The sequence below is a fragment of the Haliotis cracherodii genome, unplaced genomic scaffold (genome assembly GCF_022045235.1).
Source record: "Haliotis cracherodii isolate W230 unplaced genomic scaffold, xgHalCrac1.p SCAF_18, whole genome shotgun sequence".
NCBI classification, from domain to species: domain Eukaryota; kingdom Metazoa; phylum Mollusca; class Gastropoda; order Lepetellida; family Haliotidae; genus Haliotis; species Haliotis cracherodii.
In genome coordinates this window covers 28,530,189-28,556,921 of record NW_027266273.1, presented here as the reverse complement: position 1 = coordinate 28,556,921, position 26,733 = coordinate 28,530,189, and the positions used below count along the sequence as shown (strand labels likewise).

The following is a 26,733-nucleotide window of genomic DNA, read 5'->3' as shown; positions in this document are numbered from 1 at the left end:
TTCACAGGTTTATTACTAACAACTTATGGTACCAATAGATGTTAATAAAAGGATCACATAGGCCCAATCTGCGCTGACAAAGATCACCAGATTAATTACATCAGAGCAAATACACAAGCGACTTAGTTAATCAACTGTATTACAGTTATGAAATGCGAGAAGCTAAAACCACACGTTGTCAAGATACAGACAATTAAATTGGCTGCGACAAATTAACACCTGAGTTAATTAACTCAAGATTCCTATGAGTGAATACCCTAGGCTCGGCTAAATAACGGGAAATAAACACAGAGGGCATATACCTAAAATAAGTCACATAGACTATAAAATTGACGAGAACGTCTGAATATCAGACTAGTCTGAACGACTAAAGATTTAGCCACTTTGACTGAGTAAGGAAATACTAGAATTCCCAAAAAGCTAGACAGTCATGGGAAGGTTGGTTATCCACGGATTACTGGAAAAACTGAGTATTGGAAACCCAAGCTGCTAAGTTCAGCTCAATACAACCAGAGAAAGTCAGTACTAGATCAAAATGCCCCATAATCACTAACTAACGAAACCTGAGTTTCACGTGACCACTCAGTGGCGAGACAATTGTGAACGATCTAACGAAGCTTTGTGGTAAAGACACAAGATCTAGAAAAAGTTTATATAAACAGTGCACGACTTAAGAGAGGACAATCTCTTCTGGACGACCGGGGAATACCATAGTCTGGGGCGCCTGGCCAACGTGTGTTTCTAAACTGGGGAAAACACGAATAGCAAACTAACTACTGTATCTATACTGAAGATGTAAGAACCAACATAAAGCCCTGAACATACGCCATCCAACTGTCTCATTAAAGATATCCAACAAGCTATGTAAAGTAATTGAAGAGTCAAAATGACAATAAATACATGAAAAATATCTGAGTGTACATATTAATTCCCCAAATGTTTGAAAATTATAGTTACAAAACATTTTTCACACATGAATAAGGTAGCAAAGATATAGGAGATAACAAACATCGTGTCAATGCATGGTATAAGTTTGCCATTAAATCACAAGAGAATGAAACAGTCGGGTCACTAATTCTCTAACTTAGAATGAAATGACACTGTACAACGAAGACCGCCGGACTTTGCCGAGCGGTGTCGGAAATAAAGCAAGAGAGTGGATCTGTCAACAGACCGTGAGAGGGTAAGTTTTGTTACACAGTGGCAATGTCCTATTACCGATATAACGGGAACTCCTGGCTGGAGTTTGTGTGGGGAAGTGGTTGTGAATGCTGGAAACAATAATCAAACAACGCAAAATACGCAGCCGTTCTTAAAGATCGTGAAGATGTTATGCTGATGGCACCACACTGGCACTTCCATTACATTTCAATACAACGTGATCTATTGCAACCTGTCAGCTGCAAGGTTTAACGTTCTTTGACATGCTCAACATTCATTGGTCGGTGGCGACGGCAATCAATATCAACATTTTGACAGACACACCCCTCAATCGTTCGTCCAATTGATCACGTTGCTTAGCAGCGTTCCTTGACTTCCCACTTTTCGAAGCCAGGATGAGCTGTCAGTCTGTCTTGCCGCGGTAGATTCCTGCCAGAGAGGTGCCCTCCATACAACTAACATCACGCACTGATAAAGGATCAAACGATTGTATTAGTAAACTGGATACACTATGTAACACACATTTCATATCAGACATGTTTGTATTGTGTTATCGACTTTTTGGTGTCTTTTTATGATAAATGGCCACAGGTCTATGTTATATATCATTGTGAATTATTGCATACATTTCACACCAACTGGGGCGGTCGGGTAGCCTCGTGGTTAAAGCGTTCGCTCGTCACGCCGAAGACCCGGGTTCGATTCCCGACATGGGTACAATGTGTGAAGCCCATTCATGGTGTCCCCTGCCGTGATATTGCTGGAATATTGCTAAAAGCGGCGTAAAACCATACTCACTCACTCACACCAACTAAGCCGCGAATAACTGTAATGTTGCTGAAAAAACAATATTTACTCACTCACTTATTCATTAGTTTATCCTAAATTGGTGATACCAACATTGAAATTGGTGCCATTGCTTTACCTAGGTTTCCATGGTAAATGGAGCGCGGTAGACTCCTGTAGCAAGTTCACAAACCAAGACAGTCGCACACGGATGGGGTAGGGTAAAGCTGTGTAACAAGTAAAGAAGTAAATAATAGAAAAATCAAACGTTAAAAATAATTGAATTTGATGTTTAAGAACATATCATCGGCGCACTGGTAGCATTTTATAACGATTAATGGAAGTATCGACCTTTGCAATTTTTGATGGCAGTATATTGAGTGACATGTCAAATATTAAAAGTTAACAAAGATGTCATCGTTTTATATCCACACTCCCACGGTGTAATGACTATAACAGATTCATGTCAGGGCATAACTAGGTGTATCACAGCCTTGCTTCCACTGACAGCAGGACACGGGACACGGGACATAGGAACAGGCGGACACATCCAGCAACTCGTCATTGTGACAAGGCAAACCTACTCGACCTACTATGATAAAGACACCCAGAAGCCAGCCCTGGTGTACCTGTCACGGCGCCACCTGTTGTCATTCACATAGATCCTCAGTCACGTGGTCGGAGTAGATTCGGGTTCGAATGTGTCCCAAGTACCCTTGGCTGGTCGTACAACTGGATGGGAAGGTCCGGCCCTGTGACTTGGCTCATTGGCTGTCATCGCACCACAATGGTGTGGCTTGCTGCTCATGTTTCAATCACTGATTCGTCTTCTTGAAACCGGATGATATTCCGGTCAGTGTTTTACTGTTGGTATATAGATGACTGCGGCGATAAATTTCATTCATCAACTCCCCCATGGCTCCGCCCAATCACTTCCGTAGATAGATCAGATCCCAGAAGGACGCAGTTCTCTTGGAAACACAGTCTTCTCAGTTCATGTGTATTAAAGCGTGATGTGTAGCACTGACTATGCACCACGCTGGTTTTGACTCACAGGAGGACAGGTGACGGACATAGGCACACAAAGATGTATATATTGTACGGGTGCTTCGGTTACTTCTAAACGTGTTCAGTCCACGTGGGGTGAGGGATGAGAGGAGTCAATGGATGGAGGGGAAGCCATTATGTGTTGGTGCGTTAAAGATCACCAGAATATTGGAGAGTGAGTTTGGTTTGGGCAGTATTGTATGGCACTTGGAGGGAAAGCCCCAAGTGATGCAGGTTCTAGACAGTCACCACTTTCGAGAATTGTGTAGATCGGTGAGCATGATGTCAATCACTGGATAGTCTGGTCGAGACGCGATTATTTACAGACCGTCGTCATGTAGTCGGAATATTGCTGCGTGCGGCGTTAAAAAAGAAACAAACAAAATGACACTTTGGAGAAGCCACAAAGCACAGGTTTGTTGCTGGAAAATACAGACACATAATCAGGGCAAATCTGAGATTCGAACCACGATCATATGTATCTTGTACGCCTAGTGGATGCAACTCTGCACAGCGAAGTGCGTCGCCATTGACGACCCGTGTCCTCTTATTACAAGAACTTCTCTACACATGGACTACACCCTGCTACACACGAGTAGCAGTGATGTATTTATACGGGGAAATACATGTGCACGACTTCTATAACTTCCCGAAATTACTACATGGTTTGCGGTAATAACATCACCGTCATAATCAGGTTCAACAGCGCCGATTTCTGAAAAAGCATATTTTCTTAATGAATATCCGCATCTGCTAGAGCTCCGGGATCCTAGCTCGTGCACTGACAACCTATTTATTAGATGCCCCGCGCGACTCCAAGGAAGACATTGTTAGTAGGAGTAACGACCAATGTCGATGCCATTAAATCAAACCTTAAAGCTGTTTCCCTTCGGTGATTTACTTTAAATGTTTGCACAGAAAGCTTCACTCCTGCTTTCAAAGCACGTTGGAAACGGTTTAACTTTCAAAGCTAAAGCTCTGGGTGTTTTTCTGTAGCAATAAGCGTCGAGATTGTTACGGTGTTTGTTGGCTATTAAAATAACGTGAAGTGCTGCTCCACAATGGGCCTTGCTAATAGACCGCCTCGGTGATCGATCTGTACACAAAAAAGTCACATGCAGGCAAATGTTTTAACAATTCGAACCCTCTCTCCCCTCTCATGCCGTCATCGTTAGCCGCGATATTACACGACAACAAAAGTAAGTATTGGGCGAGTAATTCCCCCTGCATGCAGCTGGATGTGGACTTGTTGTTGGTAGAAATTGCTTTCTTCTTACGATCTTGTTGAAAAGATTTCATTCCCAGACCAACTTTGGAATTATACGAGACGGTCGCCGATAAATATTTATGATGCCTTGGTGCATATTTTGACGCCTTTGTCGGCGTCTTATTTTGTAACAAAACTTGAAGAGGTGTTTTAGCTTGAAAATTGTCCTAATTGAATACCCGCGTCTCCGGTATCACGAATTTGATATAAGTTCATATTTCGGCTTAACTTGAAGAAGCGTTTTGGATTGAAAATTGTCCTTATTGAATACATCGGTCTCCGGTGTCACTAACTTGATATAACTTCATATGTCGCCTGAAGTGTCCAATGTTTGTGTGTCTAATATCTTAGCTGTATTTCATTGCTTAAGCATCAGACATTATGTAATCTGCAGATGTGAGGCTTCCCCTGAGTAGCCTTATATCAAGGGTTTGGGACAAACAAGGTTGGTGTTGTACGACTACTACCTCAGTCGACAACAACGAGATACCAGGGAACATCAGCGTTCACAGAGGTTCACAGAGGTTTACCGTGGTGCGTCATTTATAAGCTTATGTCTCCAATGACAACACATTGGACCTTAACATTTGCAAGAGATATAAACCCATTTGAAATCCAGGACAAATCTGTTCATCACATAATATGTACCAAAATCGCACTGATGACAAAGACACGTACATTTAACTCATGTGCAAACAGAACATGGAATCACGAGGGACTGGAAACTCAAAACACCCTTTTCTCCAAAATAAAAGACACTTCAGTGTACAATCCATATCTGGGTTTCATCGAAGGAACTAACCATATAATCAAATATTATTGCCTTCAGCCTCTACACTGATTGCTTCATGAACACTTCCACTGTATGGAGGATATGGAGGACAATAGCACGCTGAAGAACTTGTATCCCAAATCCTGAACACACATACAAACCCGAATCCACTTACCTGTGTAATCATAGTAATATTTGTTGCACAATTTCCATGAACGTTTACTTTTCTTACCAAATATAACACAGTTTGTGTATTTTGCATAGTATTTGGAACCCAGCTGTGTAGTCACAATGACTGTATCCTCCCTTCGTTTCTGTCACCAGCTGTACGACAACTCGGATGCTGACACACTGATTCAGGTTCGCACTACGATCAAAGAAGGACTTTCTTCATATTCACAGACAGTATTTGCGACAGGTATTTGCGACAGTAATGCCATGTGGATTCTTAAAATCTCCAAGCATTTGCTGGAAATTCTGCAATTTCAGAACAGAACCAAGTTCAATTCTGTTTAATTGTACAACTTTATGCACCATTATCCCACACAATAAACTTAAGGAAAGACTTCATTCGTTTACCCACGTCCCGTGAAGATCCCGGGTTAAATAGGTCTTCGAGCAAACCATGCTTTCCAGGCGACAATGCTTGCCGTAAGAGGCGATTAACGGGGTCGGGTGGTCAGACTCGCTTACTTGGTTCATTGCTTGTCATCGTATCCAAATTGTGTGTATCGATGCTCATGATGTCAATCACTGGATTGGTATGGTCCAGACTCGATTATTTACAGACCGCCGTCATATATAGCTGGAATATTGCTGAGTGCGGTGTTAAACAACAAACAAATCTTCATCCACGGGGATTTTGTTACTTAACGTGGGAACCATACATAGAGTTACATGTTTATGTTCAGACGTTCAGGAGAATCTGTCAAGAATGAAACCAAATGTACCGAGAAGACAGTGTAACGTGTGACTTCCTCGTTGATAACATCCATGTAAGATGTAGGTGTAAGACATGTAGGCAGAAGTTGATCTGTTTCTTTATGCATACGAATCAGAATTGGCAACGATTATGCGTAATGATTCAGAGAGACAAAACACTCCCCACAAGACTGTGTGACATATTTTCAATATCCAGCGTTTCCTTTATGTCTAGCAAACTTTCACAAAATCGAGGTACAATAAAGCATGCTCTTTCTACCAAGCTTTAACAGTACGTCATGCGACTCATGCTCACTAGTTGTTATATCAAGGTTACAAAATTCAAGGCCTTATTAAAACATAAAAAAAGTTTAATGTGGAGGACATTCCAAGTTTGACGTATCACTGTCAAAAATTATGTCTGATGCAATTACCTATCTGTCTCGAACCCTATGTTCACGTGTTGACACCTATTGACTTGCCTTTGCGTTTGTCTGTGACGGCTGTCAACGATGGGGCAGGATACGCTCACCTCGCGAACATTGTGTGTCACCACGATGTGACAAAGATTCATGGACGCATGCTTAATGTATAGTCGGAATTGTACAATGCATTCTGCTTTTGGGAGAGATTTATACTGAAAAGACTTCATATTAATCCATGGTGCAATAAATATCGTAATCATATTATTCATATTTATCAACTTTGCTTTATCTTTCAAAATGTTCTCTGCAGGTGACAGGCGTAGTCATAGAAACCCGTTACGTCATCATCTGATAGAGGATGCCGTTGTATTACACGTGCACAATGACGTCATATTTGCGTTACAGCTGTTGGGAGTGCTACTGACGATTACCGATCTACAATACCGATAAACATTATTATATTGCAGAATTGTGGTAGTTTGGGATTACCAGCTTTAGGTTCCACACGTTAAGTTGCGCCACAAAACTTTCCTTTGTATCCATCTTAATCATGCGATAGTTTGCATGAGATTACTGGTTATAGAACGGCGTCTTTTTCCTAAACCACTCTTGCCCCATGTGGTTATCACATCCCAGGCCGGAAATAAACCATTGTTCATGTCCTCGGGAAAATATAAATACACCGCCCTTTCATATAGCGATAATGCATACTGTGTTATGAAATAGGCGATTGTACAGACTCCATGTGTAATGGGCCTGATGGCCGCACGCAGCTTCCACGTCGATAATGCGTCTTTTCCCCATCACATGTAATAGGCGAGTCATGTCATCTAAGGATATCGGTCAACTCTTACACGATTCTCTTTTATAAAACAACGTTCCATGTGAATTCCTAGATACACTGGTTCCTACTTCTGTAGAGTAATTATCTTAGATTAATAACAGGGTGTCGTGTTGCTGTATTTGCTCTTTGAAACAGTTGCAGCAATGGGGAATCTAATAATTTACTGTTAAATAGTTCAATGCAAAGGCAGACTTTGTTCGTCCAACGGGAGAACCCGTAACATAGTACAACACAGCAAAGCGACAAAACCCTTTTCATATTCAAAAGGAAATCTCTGTCAAGAGCAGAGTCGATTGTACGATTCCGACTATACACCACGAGCATGTGTTTATGAATCTCTATGAAGTGAAGTGATGATACGAGATGATACACACCACGCAGGCAGGATAATGGCGTGGCCGAGATGTAGCATAGTATAGCATAACGTATTGTGACGGCATTAAGCTTCGGATATAAACTGACATCTAAAAGAAACTTTACCAACTGAAAATATAAATTTCAGACAAAGTATAATATTTTTATTCGATGAAGTGTATCAAAAACACATAACCTAAATACAACAATAGTGTATGCAGAAAATGTTAATCGTCTGTTACATGTTTGCGAGATAACACGCGAAAAAGTGAAAAACACAAAAGAAATGCCACGACTCACAGTCGAACAACATGAACGAGCCTTGGGTATGGTACAGATGGGAGCCACCCACGCCCATATTGCACGAACCTTCGGTTGCTCTCGTGTTGCCGTTACCAACTTGATGCAACGTTACAGACAGACAGGGCGGACCGCTGACAGGCCAAGAACAGGCAGACCCAGGGTGACCACGCCCTTGCGTACCTTGCACCTCCGAAATCGCTTCCTGACAGTGACGACATCGGCGACAAATGCCTTAGGTCACAGGGTTAGTCGACAGACAGTAGCCAGGAGACTCAAGACTCATGGAATCAGTGCTTTTAGACCATACAGAGGACAGCTATTGACAGTGCAACATCGTCGTCTGCGATTAATATGGGCCCGGACTGTACGACGTTGGCAACGACGTGACTGGCAGAGGGTTGTCTTCACTGACGAAAATCGATTCTGTATGTTTAGGGCTGATGGAAGAAAACGTGTTTACCGCCGAAGGGTTGAACGAACGGCGGCGTGTTGCGTGCAGGAGGTAGTACCATATGGTGGAGGGAGTGTCATGGTGTGGGGAGGGATCTGTGGGCAGGAGAGGTCACCGCTGGTCATCGTTGACGACAACTTGACAGCTCAGCGTTACATGGATAACATTCTCCCTCCAGGTGTCCTACCACTTCTCCAAATAGTGTCATTTATCAGCATGACAATGCTAGAGCCCATACAGCCAGAATTGTCACTAACTTCTCGCAGCCAACAACGTCAACGTCCTGCCGTGGCCTGCACGTGGCCTGCACGCTCACCCGACATTACCCTTCAGTAATGATCAAAATACAAAATAAGATTTACCAACGTGAGATAGTAAGGGATACATTCTTAACCTTCGTCTTTTTTTTAATTCTTATAGAGTCTAGTAAATGAATGTTGATGTTTCAAAGGTGATATAGCGTCGAACGGTCTCCAATGGCAGCCATGTTGGATTTCAACCAAAATATATAATGGGCATAACCATTGAACGAGACGAGGAACATAAACAAATGAGACCATTTTTGCGAGTAATAAGAACAATTAAGCGATTGAAATGGCTACTTTCATGATTTAAATATTATCTAAGCAAGTTGGGTACATTAAAACACGAAATCTTGAAAAGTCAGTATATCCTGTTTACGTTGCCTTACGCCGCACAGCACCCCTCCCGCCATACGACTGCGGAGCCTCATGAACGTCATTTCAACATTTGCCGCATCAGTGACAAAAAGTATGACGTTTCATGATAGTAATTGTCAACGCAAGAGGGTAACCAGTGTGAAATAGCTGTATAAGGATTCATAGAATGGCCATATCGGACAGACTAGGCCTGCATAAAAACGTCAGCATCTGTGTTAAGACTGCCGTGATGTAATGGTATAGGCTGCTGATTAATAGCACAGACACCATACACGTGTATTTATAGTGATAAGTGGCCAGTAAACTTTTCAAGAGTATTTACGTAGAAGCGTGGAACTTCTTCACGCCCACGGGTTGTATGTTCCACACCAAGTTATGTCAAGTTATGTTAGTTAACTTATAACGGTGTGGTTTTTCGCAAAGCGAGATCGTTTCCCGTCGTGACGATAGATAGCAGTGCATTAAGAGATCGTTCAAAATATCCGGATGTCATGTAATTTTATTCTAAAAAAAGACGTTGAGAGGCAACACAGGGAGGTTTCGAGGACTCCGCAGCGATGTGTCAGACAGACAGACAGGTTTCAAGATGGTCATGAAAAGGCACCTCTACACGAGGAGCTGAACTATTCATTTACGACCTGTCAACTTCCAAAACAGTTCTTTAGCTGAAAAACATTTTGATTAACGTTTGAGAAAATATGTGTATGTAAGTTAGGCATTTACAATTTAAAATTGAGAATACTTTACATTAACAGAAGAGATATGCACATCTTAAATACTTGTTTTTGTCGCTTGTATCAGTGCACGGGGAACAAAAACGATTTTAACTGTCAAATAATTGAGACAACAAAAATGGACAGATATATTTGGCTACTCTGTCAGCCATCTATTTCACTCTTCCCCTCAGTCAGTCCCAGGGGTCTTCTGTCAGTGGCGGGGACGGATATTCCCCTCAGTCAGTCCCAGGGGTCTTCTGTCAGTGGCTGGGACGGATATTCCCCTCAGTCAGTCCCAGGGGTCTTCTGTCAGTGGCTGGGACAGACATTCCCCTCAGTCAGTCCCAGGGGCCTTCTGTCAGTGGCTGGGACAGACATTCCCCTCAGTCAGTCCCACTGGTTTCCTGTCAGTGGCTGGGACAGACAGTCCCCTCAGTCAGTCCCAGGGGTTTCCTGTCAGTGGCTGGGACAGACATTCCCCTCAGTCAGTCCCAGGGGTCTTCTGTCAGTGGCTGGGACGGATATTCCCCTCCGTCAGTCCCAGGGGTCTTCTGTCAGTGGCTGGGACGGATATTCACCTCAGTCAGTCCCAGGGGTCTTCTGTCAGTGGCTGGGACAGACATTCCCCTCAGTCAGTCCCAGGGGTCTTCTGTCAGTGGCTGGTACGGATATTCCCCTCCGTCAGTCCCAGGGGTCTTCTGTCAGTGGCTGGGATGGACATTCCCCTCAGTCAGTCCCAGGGGTCCCATGTTAGTGGCTGGGACAGACAAGTATTTACGGTTGTGTGTGCTGGGGTCTATTTATGTTCGCTGCGCAACACTAACTGTCGTGAAACTGGAGTCATTTCGCGACATATTGTAAATATGAAGTGTCAAAGCCAGAGAGTAATCAGTCTCGACTCTCTGCCGAACACCAAGACACAAATGTTTGCATGGATGCTTCTCAAGGCGTCAGTGGATTTTACAGTAAAGATTGAAGCACCTCTAAAATATATGTAACTGGAGACTTCATAATTTCTTCCGCTGAAAATACATTTACAACCAAACAACTTATGTGTTTTATGCAACCGGTAACCGTTTTGTTAGCACATCTGGGACGACGACTACAACGTGGACTGCGACTGGACAGTTCCCGCAGCGGAATTAAATCAAGACTGTGTACAACTGTGTGTATTCTGGCCCACGCAGAGATCCTTATGGGTTCGTCACGGAGCTACTTCAGTCAGTGGACACTTCAGTTTCGCTGTGATATCCAGAACCGGGGATTTGGAGTTGATTGGGTGGGTGGGGTGGGGATGGGGTGGGGGTGAGAGGGGGAGTCACCGGAGGGGTACTGCTGTGACATCAGGAGCCGACTGTTTGGTACAATATTTGGCAGGGGCAGAAAAACCTTCCTAAACTAGCTGTAACATGTAGCGATGACTTTGCCGTCAGGGCAATAGCGCCATAGATATAAATAGGCTGCTGTTTTCTAAGGTTTACTACAATTTGTCAAATAATGAAAGCATATGTCAGCTGAAGTTTACAGAGAAAACAAAATGTGAAATGCTGGACATGCTAGCATACGAGTCAGAATTTCTGCAAAACAATGGAATCAAACCAAGTAGTTTAACTTATGTTTCAGGCATACCGATGATCGGATATCGTTCAGTAATGGTCAGTAAGCCAGGTCCATGTCACTGATTCAAACCCACCAGACCTAGAAGTAAAGAAAAGTTGTGACACAACCTCATCTGTCTCATATTAAGATTTATGCATAAAGATTCAGTGTCACAAAAACTATTCACAACACTGGGGATGACTTTCCAATGGACAATAATACCAGATAAATTTAGGAATGCCAACTTCTTTATTATGAGGAACACAACGTCTCACCTGTTGGAGGAGTAAAAACGTTGTGTTCCTCATAATAAAGACGTTGGCATCCGTAAATTATCTTCCTTATCTGTATCACTTCTAAAGGCAAGTCATAGACGTAATAATACCTGTTTTCCCACTATTTGATAGTAATTCATTGTACAATTATACAATGACTACTACCTGTGAATCTCTTAATGACATGTCTCCACATGCACGCGCACAACTACCCACACATGCACGCGCACAACTACCAACACATGCACCTTGTCACAATAATAGATATATAGCAGATTGAATAGGAAAATAGGAAACGAAATACATGTTTTCGATCCTAACAACGTTGCAATGTCCCTGTCCTTACGTTAACGTATCGCTAGCTATTAGTGTGGGAACAATCTTGGTCTGTCCACCTATCTCTCCGGACATCTGCCTCACTCGACTGCCCACTCCATTATCTGACTCTGTCATTAAACCAGCACATATGTACGACTGACAGTCGAGACACAGGCTGAGAGTGAAATGACAAACCACCCCCTGTCTCGACCTCGCACGATTAAAGCCAGTCCGGGCTTTGCCAGGTTTACCTGTAATCTCAAACCACACAAATACTGGTTTATCAAGTAACTATAGCGATAATCACGTTAGCAGTGGGATTGGTTCCGAAAGTGTCTTGGCTAGACCGTTTAGATAGTAGCAATCCTCGCATAAAGTTAATTACCTTTGAGATAAGAAGGCAGAAAGCCCTCGATAAAGACGTTCTTCAATCAAATATACCCGACAATGGAAAATAAAGCTAAGAATCATTGTAACTAGATGATAGTGACTGTATGTGTAACAGATTGGACAATCTTTGAGGGAATGTTTGTTTGTTGTTGTTCAACTCTGCACTCAGCAATATTCCGGCTGTATGTCGGCGGTCTGTAAATAATTGAGTCTGGACCAGACAATCCAGTGACTGACATCACGCGCATCGATCCACGGAATTGGGATCAGTGAGAATGTGTGCATATTGTTTTGTGTCCTACACTCCAGCTCTCGATGTAACCGATGCCACTCACGCTAAGCCATGGATGATGCTGATATCGCTGCGGATATCACCTCAAAAGGTGCCTGTAAACATTCGTTTTGTTCACTGTATATGCCTTGTAAATACATAATCCGACATATTTTAATCTTTAAACGAATTTGCCCCTTGCTTTTGTCTGTCACCACCGAGAGGAGGACGGATCGTTGCTAATACACTCCAGGTGATCCATGTACTACCTAAAGTGTGCACCGGTTACACATTGGCATTTGTTCAAATCTCCACTACAAATCCACATTCCCAGTTGATACAGAAGAAGGTAGCATCTAAGTGAAAGTTACGGGGAAGGTTTGATTTGATGTTGTAGTCAGTGGGATCTGGACGTTCATGAGCAGTGTGACGCTTAATTCTACGTGATGAACTATTCAAAACAACCACTGCTCTCACACTATGCCTCCAATAGCCAATAATACCACACTACTGTACTCACATCATCAGCTTCCAACAGAGCTTTAAAGTTGAGTTGGCATTTTAGTTTAAATCTGTACACTGTGTCTCATATCGCAATGCCAAATTCGCCATATGGACATGATCCCTTACCCAGTCAGAGCGGCAGTAGGAGGTGACACCCACGTATATTGTGAACATCCAGGTAAGTCTAAGTATTAGAAGCCTTTAGAAATTGAGAGTGTGGCAGTAAATTGAAAAGGTAAAAAAAATCAGGAAGATTTCTCCAGTGCACTGCTTTCCTCACGCACGCACACAGGTAAGCCCCCTTGCACAAAGACATGTTCTACTGAGAGACGAGGGCGGCAGGGCAACGTATCCGCCTGGGGGTAGAGTATCCTGTCCTGTCCCTCCTGCACACTGTTCAGACAACAAATTGTCCACACAGATTCTCCTGGGCTCTGTAGAGTATCCGGTCGACGTCTGCCTTCGCCCCTTCACCTTGGCATTCTCCTATAGTTGCGAATTTCTCGCCGGTCCCGGCAATATAATTGGCATGATGCTCATTAGTGAATAAGCGAGTAAGTGAGTGAGTTTGATTTTACGCCGCCTTTCGCAATATTCCAGCAATATCACGGCGGGGGACACCAGAAATGGGCTTCACACATTGTACCCATGTCTTGAATCGAACCTGGGTTTTCGGCGTGACGAGCGAACACTTTAATCACTAGGCTACCCGACCGCCCCAACTGTTAGTGAATGAACAAGTTTGGCTTTAAATTCATTTTCACATAAGTTTAATGTTCCCTTATAAAAGTTGGCGACAGTTAGTTGGTGAGCTTTCCCTGTGAAGTTCGGCATTGTCTCCTTAGCCCAGCTACAGAAGAAAGGGAGACGATGCACCAACCTGACGTCCACCTGTGTGTCTGGCAACATCTTTAAAAACCGTGTCCCTACCATGTTGTTTCATGACTTCTTCGGATGTAAAATACGTGTTTGAAAAATGTGAGGCATATATTTGAAATATGAATATATTTTGATTAGATTTAATTAGTTTTACAAATTTGTCTTTGATGATGCAGCTAGCGTCCATAAATCTACCTCTGGAAATTCCATATACATAACGCTGGTATCTTCCTCCGCACTGCTGACTCTGTTTCTCTTACCAACAACCGGGAGTAACTCCGGTTTAGATCATCGTTATATCTTACGCATAAGTTAAAACTCTCTTGTCTTGATTTTGCCAATCCGAGCAGAAATACAGAAGATCAGCAAGGATTGGAGCACAACTGGTGCCCATGTTGATGCCTACTACTTGGCCAAATGCCCTTTCCCCAACACATGGCTGTAATCTATAGATGTTATCTATAGGCATTTCACATATCGTTTTATCAGTAAACGTTTTCCTTTTGTTTATATTTTTGACATATTGTCGTGAAAAAATCTTAATGAAGTCGTTTCTTAATGAAATTCATATTTTTTAGAACATGTTTCTTGTCATTTCTCTTGTAGACTACTGTCATGGAGTCACATGGCGTGCTTGTTTTTATTGATTTCCAAGTATTCGCTGTTTAGGGATCCGGGAGAAACTATATATAACTTCTTAAACCTTTTTCTTTGAGTCATTAATGTCACTGGTGACTTCTACTACACGATGATGATTGGAAAAGACCCCAGGAAAAGTGCGCATTCAGACAAAAAATATGTAATTTCGCGAAGTTTCATTTCCTAAACGTGAAAAAAATGACGTAAAACCGAAAACAAAAATGACGAGGCTGAGGGCATATGCAGGCACCAACTGTTCCTGAAACCAAGAGACAAAGCGATGGCATTAAAGAGTTCTGTTAACACTGAATTGCCCATGTCTTCAGAGACTACTCGGTCTTTACATGTATCCACGACATAGCAAACCTTCTACACAGCAACTGATCGAACGTTCGGTTCGACATAACGGTATCTGGTCCTCCTCTGGTCCTGTAGTGTAAATGACCAATAGTCTGAGTTACTGCGAGCCCAGTGAGATACGATGCATCAGTTTAACCTGAATACCCCAGACACAGTATACTGACCCCGAGCCGACCAGCCCTTGTTTATCCCCTTTATACCGAGCGCCAGGCAGGGTAACAACAAGTTCCATCTTTAACGTCTTTTACGTGTCAGTTTATCAACGCTGAGTTTCTCGCAAACTCTGTAGTAAAAAATGGGACTGGTCGCCATGTTGTTTATATCGCCAACCCAACATTGAGACTGCTTTACAATTGCATTCTGTCCGATAGACTGAGTAATGTAGTAAATATTGTTGGCTATTGAAAAACATTGACCGGTAATTTGCGATCGCGAGAACCACGGGATTGGATCCCGGGGTTAGTCTATGCCGAAGATAAGGAGGATGAGTGAGTGAGAGTGCGTATGGTTTTACGCCGCTTTTAACAATATTCCAGCAATATCACAGCAATAATCGAACCCGGGTCTTCGGCGTGACGAGCGAACGCTTTAACCACTAGGCTACCCGACGGCCCCTTATAGAGGATAAGTTAAGTGTATCAGTCGCAGTGCTGGTATGAGCTCGACAAGAGATCAAGGGAAGCCGCCATGACCTTTGGTTGTATTCTATCAGCTGCATCAGCCCTATACGGCTGACTGCAGAAGCACCAAGTCAACACCCTGTCAGCATCCCCTCCACTCTGGTTTGAGTGAGCTGAGAACAGTGGAAAAGTTGTTGGTCACACGCTGTTCCGTGGCGAAGTCCCATAAACTCATCGACAAATCTGATCATGCACATTTCTATTACATTGTCCGTTTGATGCCCCCACTGATTTCTACAGTTATTGTCAATCCCAAATCGTTCAGGCATACCATGTATCACATTGTGGGTTGGTTGGCACATGCACACAAATGTGAGGTTAATGCAAGATCAGATAGTGCCATTATAATACGTACGTCATTGTGGAATATTTGAGACAGTTTTTATAGGGCTCGGGCAAGAATGAGTATCTTTTTTACATATGGGATTAACCTGCACAGTTAGCATCGGAACAAGCCTTCTATGATACCCGGGGTGACTGTCAGGTCCAGATCATTTTCAATTTCACAAATATTCATTTCTTCAAAATGACCGGGAGAGATTTCGGAAGTTGTTAATGAACCTGTGGCGGTTACATGTTTTAGTCATCATTGATCAACTGGCCGATCATTGAAAGGTGTTTTAAGATGTGTCCAACAGACACTCAGGCCAATACATAGATTGCTGTAGCCTGTCGCTGTCTGAATAGACACGGATCGAGTCGATACTATGATAGTTTAGAAAAGCACTTGTTTTCTTCTTTTTTTTCCATTGGGATGGCTTGTAGCGAGGTTATTAGTGAACAATCATGCAATTAAACTCTCTAACATTTCGCAATGTAAACTGAAAGGCCGAGTTCAAGATTCAAGGATCCAAATGTTCAGAAAGAACGCTTCTGTGTGTATTTGTGCAAAGGAATTCCCAGCGGTTTCCCTAGGATTGTGGAATTAGTCCGTCAGTGATTACGTCATTACAAGAAGACGGTCTCGTAAAAAAAGTATGAACGTCAAATTGTGTAGATCATACACTTATAAACGACGGTTTCGCGGTCATGTGACCGACCTCTTGTCCAATGAAAAAGCCGTATAAGTTATAAATTATATGTTTATACTGAAATTAGTATGTGTGTATATGTCTATACAAAATAAGTTTCTGGAATTATTATGTCTTTATATGCGTATACGTTTCTGAAACTCATATGTGAATGTATTTATACGTATTTAAAGTTAAGATGTGTGTATATGCGTGTCTGAATTTAATATGTGTGTAAATATATTAAAATGTCTGAAAATAATATGTGTGTATATCTATATACGTGTCTGAAGTTAACGAGTGTATACGAGTATGAATGTCAGATAGTATATTCCCTTCCACTGATTTACCCACCTGAACTAAAATAAAGGAGACCAGTGACACCGCCTCATATGTGTGGAAAACAACTCTTCACTAGTCTGTATGACAAGAGGGATGACTTCTACTTTCCAATAGTCAACTTTCCTTTTATATTGAGCAACATTCCGGCAGCTCCAGCCTTCTGTGTCTACATCTCCCAGCTTTTGAGGTACGATCAAGCATGCTCTGCCTTCTAAGATTTCAAAGAGAATCACACGACTCTTGATGAAAAGGTTACAACAGTCAGGGCTTCAGTAAAGCTTTCAAAACGTTTTATGGTAGATATGTGAGGACATTTTCAAATTTCGATGTTTGTAGGTGAACAAATACCTTGCCTGTGCATGTGTTTGTTGCGGGTGCCACCGATGGCGAAGGATACGCTCCTCATTTTCATGAACACCTGGTGTCATCGCTATTAGATAGTGATTTAAGAACACGTGTAAACGTTTATTACTATTCTATAGTCCTAATCGTTCAATGGACTCTGCTTTCAGCAGAGATGCCTTACGGTTATGGAAAGGATTCTGTCGCTTTAATTCACAATGCGTTCACGTTACAAAATACGTGATGGCATTAGAAAAGCTTCATGTTCTGATAGATATATTTATGGAAAGCGCTCTCCAGGAATACGGCACCTCCAAGTATTGATACAACGCTTTGGCATTATGTTATGATGTCTTTTTGTTATTGAGACGCTAATCTTTTCGAGAACACCAAGTATGATCACTATTTGATAGTTTTGTTTGTTTGTTTATTTGTTTAACATGGCCATGATGGCGGTCGGCAGCAGGTGAACAATGTGATAAGATACCAGCTGGCCAGTTTGGCGTCACTAGGAACTTGTACATGGCAGTGTAAATAACAGAAAGACCACCCTGTCAGGTAATGGGAGATTACTGTGACAAGGCTGGAGCTCCTCCAGAAACAGCTGCATGTCACTCCAGGGTTCCAGAGCCTTGGTGCAGGTGGGAATGGCGTCTAGAAGGAGGACATCAGTCACTATCGTACTTCTCCAGCCAGACACCAAGAAACAGATATTCGTCTCAGATTTTCATCTGCCACTACAAGGAAACCGGTTTGAACCGGGTGTAATAATTAGTTCTTAGTCCCAGTGGTGTTATTTGCATGGGTATTGTAAAGACAAAACAAGGCCAACCGACAACCCTTCCGAACCACCCATCGAGACATACTCCACTGGGCGTGAAAAACAAAATAGCCGTGACAACCATATGGAAGGGCTACTGAAAATCAGTGATGACTCCAGGTGTTCGCGAAAAGGAACACCATGCCCCGCCCCTCATTAATTGAATAAAGAATAAATGTTTGTTTGTTGTCTGACGCCGCACAGCAGTGTTCCTGGCAAATGACGGCGGCCTGTAAGCAAACCAGACAATCACGTGATGAACCAGGACTTCTATTGACAAGATAGGGCATTTACTGGTTTTGTTGAAACTTAAAAAAACAATATTTTAATTTTTAATTACCTCTGTTGTGTACAAATGCAGTGAATATGCTGTTTATGATTAAAGAAAACCGTTTAAGACATATGTTCTTAACGTGAATGAACGTGTTTTGTTTTAAGCAAGCAAGACACCGCTCATCTGTTTCATATATAAATTTATACGTACACATTCAAAAACTCTCCACAAGACTGTTTGACAAGTGGATGACTTGACAATCGACAACTCTCGCTTTATGTCGCGCAATTATCATGAAACCTAAACAAAACAACAATCTAGAAAAGACGACTGTTACATATATGCCTGTGAAAGATTGTAAAGGAAATTATTTTTCTTGAAAATCCATGTGCGCTATGTTTGATACAATGCAATTCCCATCCGTGGTGTATTGCCATCGTAAATATCTCGGTGATTGTCTCCAACTACAGATAACTAGATTAATTTTCTGTGTCAAAAATATCAGTGTCAAAATAAATAAGTGAATATAATGTGTCTCATGAGAGACAGCGATATTGGTCAACCCAAGATACAATAACGTTGCGTTATATAATCACTATATTATCTGGTTATCATTTAAAGACCGCCGTCTTACAACTGGAATATTGCTAAGTTTTGCGTTAAACTACAAACTCTAGTTCATACAACGTACGGAAGTAACGACAAATTACAATCAAATCATACTGCATGATTAGCATTTTCTCGGTTATTTTGATGGTTACTTCAAAGGAGGAACATGCCACTTGATACTATTCCTACAACGTTAACGAACATTGTCATCTTGACCATTCTCCACGAGTATCCAAACTGATTGTATTGATTCCTCTTCACATTAAATTGTGACAATAATTTGAATAATACACTATCTCTAATATGATATCAGTTTTATGTCCTGAGTAAAACAAGTTTCAGTTTGCCCGAGGTCGACCGAGGAATCCACAAAATCCGAAATAGTTTTAGTTTTCTCTGCAACCAGGAGAAAGGTCATGGTAACCTTCGTGGAAACGTGATATCAAGAAGACATAGATAAAGTTCAAATGATCACGTCGCATTTGATTGGTGAACCAGGCATTGTTGTATTTCTGCGTATGTTTTCATAAACCGAAAAGAAACTTCAATGCGCCAACTAACGGTGTTATGTTTCTTGATTGGCTGATGATAGAATGGGCGGGACTTGTGTTGCATTATTGCCCTAATTTAGTACTGTCGTCAAAAGAAACGTCACCCCAAGTAACATTGCATAAAAAGTTGTCATTTAAATATCTGGGTTATTTTTGTCAAAGGTTCCAAAATTTAACATTACCTTGTCCGGAAAAATGAAATTTGATGATGAAAAACAACAAAGAAGATGACGATAAAACCGATCGCCCAAACGCATCACGGCTACGGCCATGGTAACCCGATGCGCGTCATGAGTTCCGTGCAAATTGGAATGCACATGCGTTCCCCAATTTATTTGCCCTATAAAAATCCACCCAGATCGGATAACATTCCTTCGTTATTGAATTGCTACCACATGCCATCAATAAATCAGCGACACCGAGCCCTTGGGCGATTGCAAGCTGGACAAACCACCCGGCAAGTAGCCAATGCGCTTCAAGTCCACGTAAGAACCATATACATGCTCCTGCAACGGTACCAGACCACCAACACTACAGATGACCGTCCACGTAGTGGAAGACCAAGGGTCACCACCCGACGTCAGGATCGTCAGATTGTGCAACAGCATCTTCAAGATCGCTTTGTTACTGCTGCGGAAACAGCTCGACAGACTATGGGGACACACCAGCGACACGTTAGTGCGGTCACCGTGCATCGACGATTGACGAGCAGACACCTCCACTGTCACAGGCCACAACGAGGAACCATTCTGACACCACGTCATTGCCGGGACCGTCTTCAGTGGGGAACACAGCACCAGTAATGGCGCCACCGGCTGTTACCGTATCTCAACAGCAGATGGCAGAGAGAGAGTCTGGCGAAGCCGTAGGGATGGTTATTCGGATGCTTGTGTTGTTGAGAGAGACTCGTGGGGTGGTCTGAGCATCATGGAGTGGGCTGGAATTGGTCTTGCACAGAGGGTGGGTCCTGTGGTCTCCCAGAACATCGGTCCAGGGAGAGGCAATGGTAGCACAGCAGCTCGGTACATTGATCAAGTCTTGAGACAACACGCCATACCTCATTTGGCACGTCGCCGCAACTACGAGTTTCAGCATGATAACGCCCGTGCCCACACTGCGAGAGCAACAAGAGACTTCCTCCAGCAGAATGGCATCAGAACAATGCAATGACCTGCCCTCAGTCTGATTTGAATCCCAATGAGCACCTGTGGGACGAGATTCAAAGACGGCTGAATGACGTCCGACCGAAGGCCGACAACTGCAGTTGAACTGCGTCGGGCGTTCCTCGGTGTGGGCTTAAGTACGTACCTATGGCCTTCATCAACCGCCTCAGAGTGTGGGCTCACAGCCTTCATCACGTATCCATTCCATGTTTCGATGTTGCACGGCAGTCATCAATGCACATGGCGGACACACGAGATACTGGCTTGTGATTTTTCTCAGAGACTAGTGTTGTGTTTCACATGAAGAACATTTGACACTTTAATTTCAACCTTGATTATCAGTTTTGCCAAGTTTCATCTTAATATATCTCAAAGTATGTTTACAGTGTTTGGACAAATACGGTTTCTCATATATCTATCCATGCTGACGTTTCTTTTGCGGTTCAGTATATGTTAAGTTCCTATTGTTGAAATATATTTATAAGAAATGACTTCAATATGTGTTTGCGTCTATGGAGTTATCAACATAAATACAGGTGTGAACGCTTTCCGTAAATCAGCTACACATCGCTCTTTACGTCTAAACCCTATAAATGTTAATCATATTGAAGTCAATTCTTTAAATAAAGTGACAAAGTCCTTTCCATATTCGATAGAAATATCTACATAAAGCAGATTCGATGCGATAAATCCGACAATATCATGAGCATGTGTTTATGAACCCTGTCAAAATCTGATGATACGAGGTGTTCGCGAAGAGGTGAGCGTGTAACAATATGAATGAGCAATACCCTTGTGTAAGATCCTCTATTTAAATTGAATGTATTGGGTCTGTGGCGGTCATAGTGAGTTGTTTTACCCCTCTGTAACACAAGTCAATCCTGCAGTCCCCAGCCGCACGCAGTGTGTGACTTACAACGTACTGGAGCGTGGTACCAGGACATAGTGTTTGTTTGTTTGTTGTTTAACGCCGCACTCAGCAATATTCCAGCTATATGACGGTGGTGTGTAAGTAATCGAGTCTGGATCAGACAATCCAGTTATTGACAACATGAGCATCGATCCACGCAATTGGGATGGATGACATGCATCAACGAAATTAACGAGCCTGACAAGCCGATCCCGTTAGTCGCCTCTTACGACAAGCATAGTCGCCTTTTACGGCAGGCATGGGTTGCTGAAGACTTACTGTACCCTGGAGCTTCAGCGGCCGTATATAGTGTTCCAGCCGTCCTCAATAACGACATTTGTGAACACCCCCTGCTTTTCTCTGTGACAATGAAAAGCAATGTTTTCATTTTGATTTCAAACTTGCACTATCTTAATTTTGTAGTGTTGGTTTTTACCTATTACTGGGTAATATGTTGAAAATCCTTGATTGTTACATCCGGAATACAGGAAGCGTTTTAGTTTTTTAACCTGTGTTCACTATTTTGTTTTAATTGTGTGGTTGGAACATAATATTTACAAACTAATTTTGTATGTGTTTGTAATGAAATAACATTAAATGTCAATCTTAAACTAAAATTAGCAAAAACACTATCTATCACGGCCCGGTTGCAATTGATATGACTTTTTGTACAGGACGTTATCAGTAGCGTGTCCAATGTACATGAACGTGACTGGACCGAACAGGCCCGAAAGAACGGATGACCTTTATTGATAATAAAGAGATATACCTAGCTCAATTTTCTCAACTACTATCTACTTAACAGAGAAACATCCCAGGAGCAAAGGTGTCATTTTCATATTTGATGTTAGAGATGTCAAGGCGTTCACTGTGTTTTCAAATGCTTCTTGCATTTATCACAGCTATGACCATCTATCTTGGCGGACTTTGGAGCTTTGAGGGTATGTGAGTGTACACTAAGGCAACGTTTCTATTTGTTGATTTGGGGGCCATTGCTCCTAACGAATAAAAGACAGGAACGCCTGTTTTTCTTTTCGACTTTATGTTTTAAAAGGCTAAACAATGAATCTTTCGTAACTTGAAAGCTTTGCATTTAGTAAGTGTGTGTCATGTTGAATCAATTAGGAGCAAAACATTAAATGCTCTAGATTTTTCATGATTTGAAAAAAAGACATTTGAAGACGAATAGGCTGAATTTGTTTTCAAATAACAAAGGAAATTGCAATATCACAATCTATGATATGATTAACACGTGTTATTCAGCAGCCGATTAGGTTATCTACGACGTAGCTTTACTATGCATTTACGGCTGTACTGTGCATTTGCGGCTGTACTGTGCATTTACTGCTGTACTGTGCATTTTCTGCTGTACTGTGCATTTACTGCTGTCCTGTGCATTTACTGCTGTCCTGTGAATTAACTGCTGTACTGTGCATTTACTGCTGTACTGTGAATTTTGCTGCTGTACTGTGCATTTACCGCTGTCCTGTGCATTTACTGCTGTCCTGTCGATTAACTGCTGTACTGTGAATTTACTGCTGTACTGTGAATTTACTGCTGTACTGTGAATTTACTGCTGTACTGTGCATTTACTGATGTCCTGTGCATTTACTGCTGTCCTGTAGATTAACTGCTGTACTGTGCATTTACTGCTGTACTGTGAATTTACTGCTGTACTGTGAATTTACTGCTGTCCTGTGCATTTACTGCTGTCCTGTGCATTTACTGCTGTACTGTGAATTTACTGCTGTACTGTGCATTTACTGCTGCCCTGTGCATTTACTGCTGTACTGTGGATTTACTGCTGTCCTGTGCATTTACTGCTGTACTGTCGATTAACTGCTGAACTGTGAATTTACTGCTGTACTGTGCATTTACTGCTGTACTGTCGATTAACTGCTGTCCTGTGCATTTACTGCTGTACTGTGCATTTACTGCTGTCCTGTGCATTTACTGCTGTACTGTCGATTAACTGCTGTACTGTGAATTTACTGCTGTACTGTGAATTTACTGCTGTACTGTGCATTTACTGATGTCCTGTGCATTTACTGCTGTCCTGTGAATTAACTGCTGTACTGTGCATTTAGTGCTGTACAGTGAATTTACTGCTGTACTGTGAATTTACTGCTGTACTGTGCATTTACTACTGTACATGCCATAAGCCTGATCATATATTGAGAGTAAGATGCTTACACCACTTACTCTTCTCTACTAAGTATTAGCAGGCCCGACTCGATACTTCATTTGTTATTGACATTGGCTGAATGTTGTGTTCTTGTCACTCGCAGTCACTAACGTACGTATTGCAGCGTGGCCGATATACAGCAATTTGTATTTATCGTAAACTTTAATGTGTTAAAACAGATGTGTGTAGGTTTGAAGACTTGAACTGCAGATCGTAGCGTCTATCAGATAGTAGCACAGTTCTTCTTTTTAAGGCCCCCGAGAGTTCAAGTCTGCATTGATGCCAGTCGTTCCGGCAGAGAAGGAAATACTTCCATGTGAGAGCAATTAAGTCATTTCATATACTTACCACAACTTATGTTGCGAGTGTGTGATTTCATCATTTGTTGTATGAAAACTATCAAAATGGGTAATTTTCCACTTACGTTGATTTATATTGTACAATCGTCTGATATAATTTAAGTATGGGATGATAAGTGTAGGATCGTAACATCATTGTAAGTAGGATATATCCTAATATAAATCTTAAACTGCGTGCGTTCTCTGCAGTGTGATGCTTCGCCTACAAGGAACTGACACGCAGATGTCGTTGATTAACGACTATTGAATGATGTGTATATTTGTAATCAAATCTTTCAAAGGGTATTTCTAAGGGGATCACCAAACCTTCTACAGACTAAATAATAAACATGGCCTAGTGCACGCAGTGCTGACTGCATATAACCCTATTAGTGGAATAGAACAGCCCAAAACAAATAACAATATGACGTCCTCTACAACAAAGAAGCAATAGAGGGTAGGACCTATTTTAACTCTGGTCCCAACAAGCAATAGAGTGTGGGACCTATATCCGCACGAGTTAGATTACATACTGTGCCGGGTATGTCATCAAGAAATAGATATTGACTGCAGATCGCGTGTGAGGTAGGAAATTAGATGTTCCTCGTTACGTTTAGATGTTCGTCTGTCGAGGCCCACACCTGAAGCAACAAAGGTCATACTTCTGGCGTACATGCGGACTGGGTCAAGCTTCACAGGTGATATCATACAGCAGAGCCCGGATGTATTCTACATGTTTGAACCGTTATTCTCCGTGGAGAAGTATCATTTGTCTCACCTTTTTGACATCAACAACAAAAGGTGAGTTGCACTTGAGGCATCGCGTGGTGAGTGCCAGCGAGTGAGTGGGTGGGTGGGTGAGTGGGTGGGTGGGTGGGTGGGTGAGTGAGTGAGTGAGTGAGTGAGTGAGTGAGTGGGTTTTGGGTGAGTGAGTGAGTGGGTGAGTGGGTGGGTGGGTGGGTGGGTGGGTGAGTGAGTGAGTGAGTGAGTGAGTGAGTGCATACAAAGTTGGCTGTTCTCCTACGCGAAAGTAATGACGTATTTCACATGAAGATATGTACGCGCAATCGAGAAATTAACAAACACATCTTAATGTGCTTTCAGATTCGACAAAGGAAAAGGGAAGAGGCAACAACACGTTCTTGAATCGTTACTAACCTGCGACCTGACATCCATGGACCCTACGACACTCACACAACATCACCTGAAGAACAGCTACAGCACCATCGACTATTACAACTGCACCAGGAATGTTGAATCAGTATCCGATTTGAAAGAATGTCTCAAACCGGTGTTGTCAGAATGTGTCAAGTCCCGTGTTGTTTTTGCCAAGGTCATCCGCACAAAGATGATCACAATGTATGACCTCCTGTCCAAGTATCCAGAATTGAAGGTCATACACCTCCTTCGTGACCCTAGAGGGCTCTTAGCGTCACAGAAGATGGTGGGGCATTTACCTGACGGTATTAGAGGGTCTGTTAAGGCAACGTGTGACAAAATGTATACTGATGTTAAGAAGTCCGTCAGTTTCAAGAAGAAGTTCCCCGGGCGTGTTTTTACTATACGTTATGAGGACATTGCTCTCGACCCAATTAATGTGTCTAAGCAAGTTTACGATTTCCTTGGAATAGAACTTACAAGCACAATACAAAACTACATCTTGGATATCACAGCTAACAATGTAACACGGTGTGGAGCAAGATGTATCAGTAAAAACTCAACCTATGCAGCGTTCAGGTGGCGAGAGCATCTTTCGTATCGTGATGTGTCAGTAATTGATCATAGCTGCTCAGAATTGTATCGAAAGGTTGGATACTTAGCAGTAACAAAGTTTACGTTTCGCGACATGTCGAGGACAACCCTTACTGACATGCCCAAGGATTTAACACGAATTTAGGAATTAACAGAAAACGTTATTATTTCCATTTTTAACATTTTCTATCGTCGTACATACAAATAGAAAGAAAAACTAACTGAATAACGGCTTAACGGATATCTGTTTTGGCTCGAGTCACGTTATCATATGTTTGAAATGTGTTTTACGTTTGAATTGAATCAACCAATGTATAACAAGGTGACTATGCCTGTCGTAAGAGGCGACTATCGGGATCGGGTGGTCAGGCTTGCTGACTTGGTTGATACATGTTATCGTATCCCAAATGCGTGGATCGATGCTCATGATGTCAATCACTGGATTGTCTGGTCCAGACTTGATTATTTACACACTGCCGTCATACAGCTTGAATATTGCTGAGTGCGGCGTTAAACAACAAACAGACAAACAAACAAACTGGTAAACAAGGACAGGATAGAGACACATATTGATCCATTTACGCCACGCATGCCAGGAACGATACCAGAATAGTGGACAGGTGCACGATTGTGTTAAAGGTGAAAGTGTCACTGTTACAAGGACAAGGACCATCATAATACCACAGTTAGGCATTTCTGCGGTCCTTTGTCTCAGAAAACAAATCTGAAAGTTATGCACCCTTGATCTATTTCTTTCGGAAGATACCCAGAGAATGGCATCTTACATTATTAATT

The 26,733-nt window shown here is 42.2% G+C and overlaps 1 protein-coding gene across 1 annotated transcript; it reads left to right on the top strand.

Annotated features, from left to right (window-relative positions):
* The first annotated feature begins 13,237 nt into the window (after positions 1 to 13,237).
* On the top strand, positions 13,238 to 26,083 carry LOC139465495 (carbohydrate sulfotransferase 1-like). The gene is made up of 4 exons (XM_071247218.1): positions 13,238 to 13,262; positions 24,102 to 24,164; positions 24,804 to 24,987; positions 25,291 to 26,083. The coding sequence occupies exons 2-4, from the start codon at positions 24,128 to 24,130 to the stop codon at positions 26,081 to 26,083; spliced, it is 1,014 nt and encodes a 337-aa protein (XP_071103319.1). The 5' UTR covers positions 13,238 to 13,262; positions 24,102 to 24,127.
* The last annotated feature ends 650 nt before the right edge of the window (positions 26,084 to 26,733 follow it).

What these genes read in the sequence shown, in the direction of transcription:
- LOC139465495 (XM_071247218.1), top strand. Translation starts at nt 24,128, where the DNA reads ATGCCAGTCGTTCCGGCAGAGAAGGAAATACTTCCAT. An exon ending in AGAGAAGGAAATACTTCCAT is followed by an intron (nt 24,165 to 24,803) that starts GTGAGAGCAATT and finishes CGTTACGTTTAG; the next exon opens with ATGTTCGTCTGTCGAGGCCC. An exon ending in TTTGACATCAACAACAAAAG is followed by an intron (nt 24,988 to 25,290) that starts GTGAGTTGCACT and finishes ATGTGCTTTCAG; the next exon opens with ATTCGACAAAGGAAAAGGGA.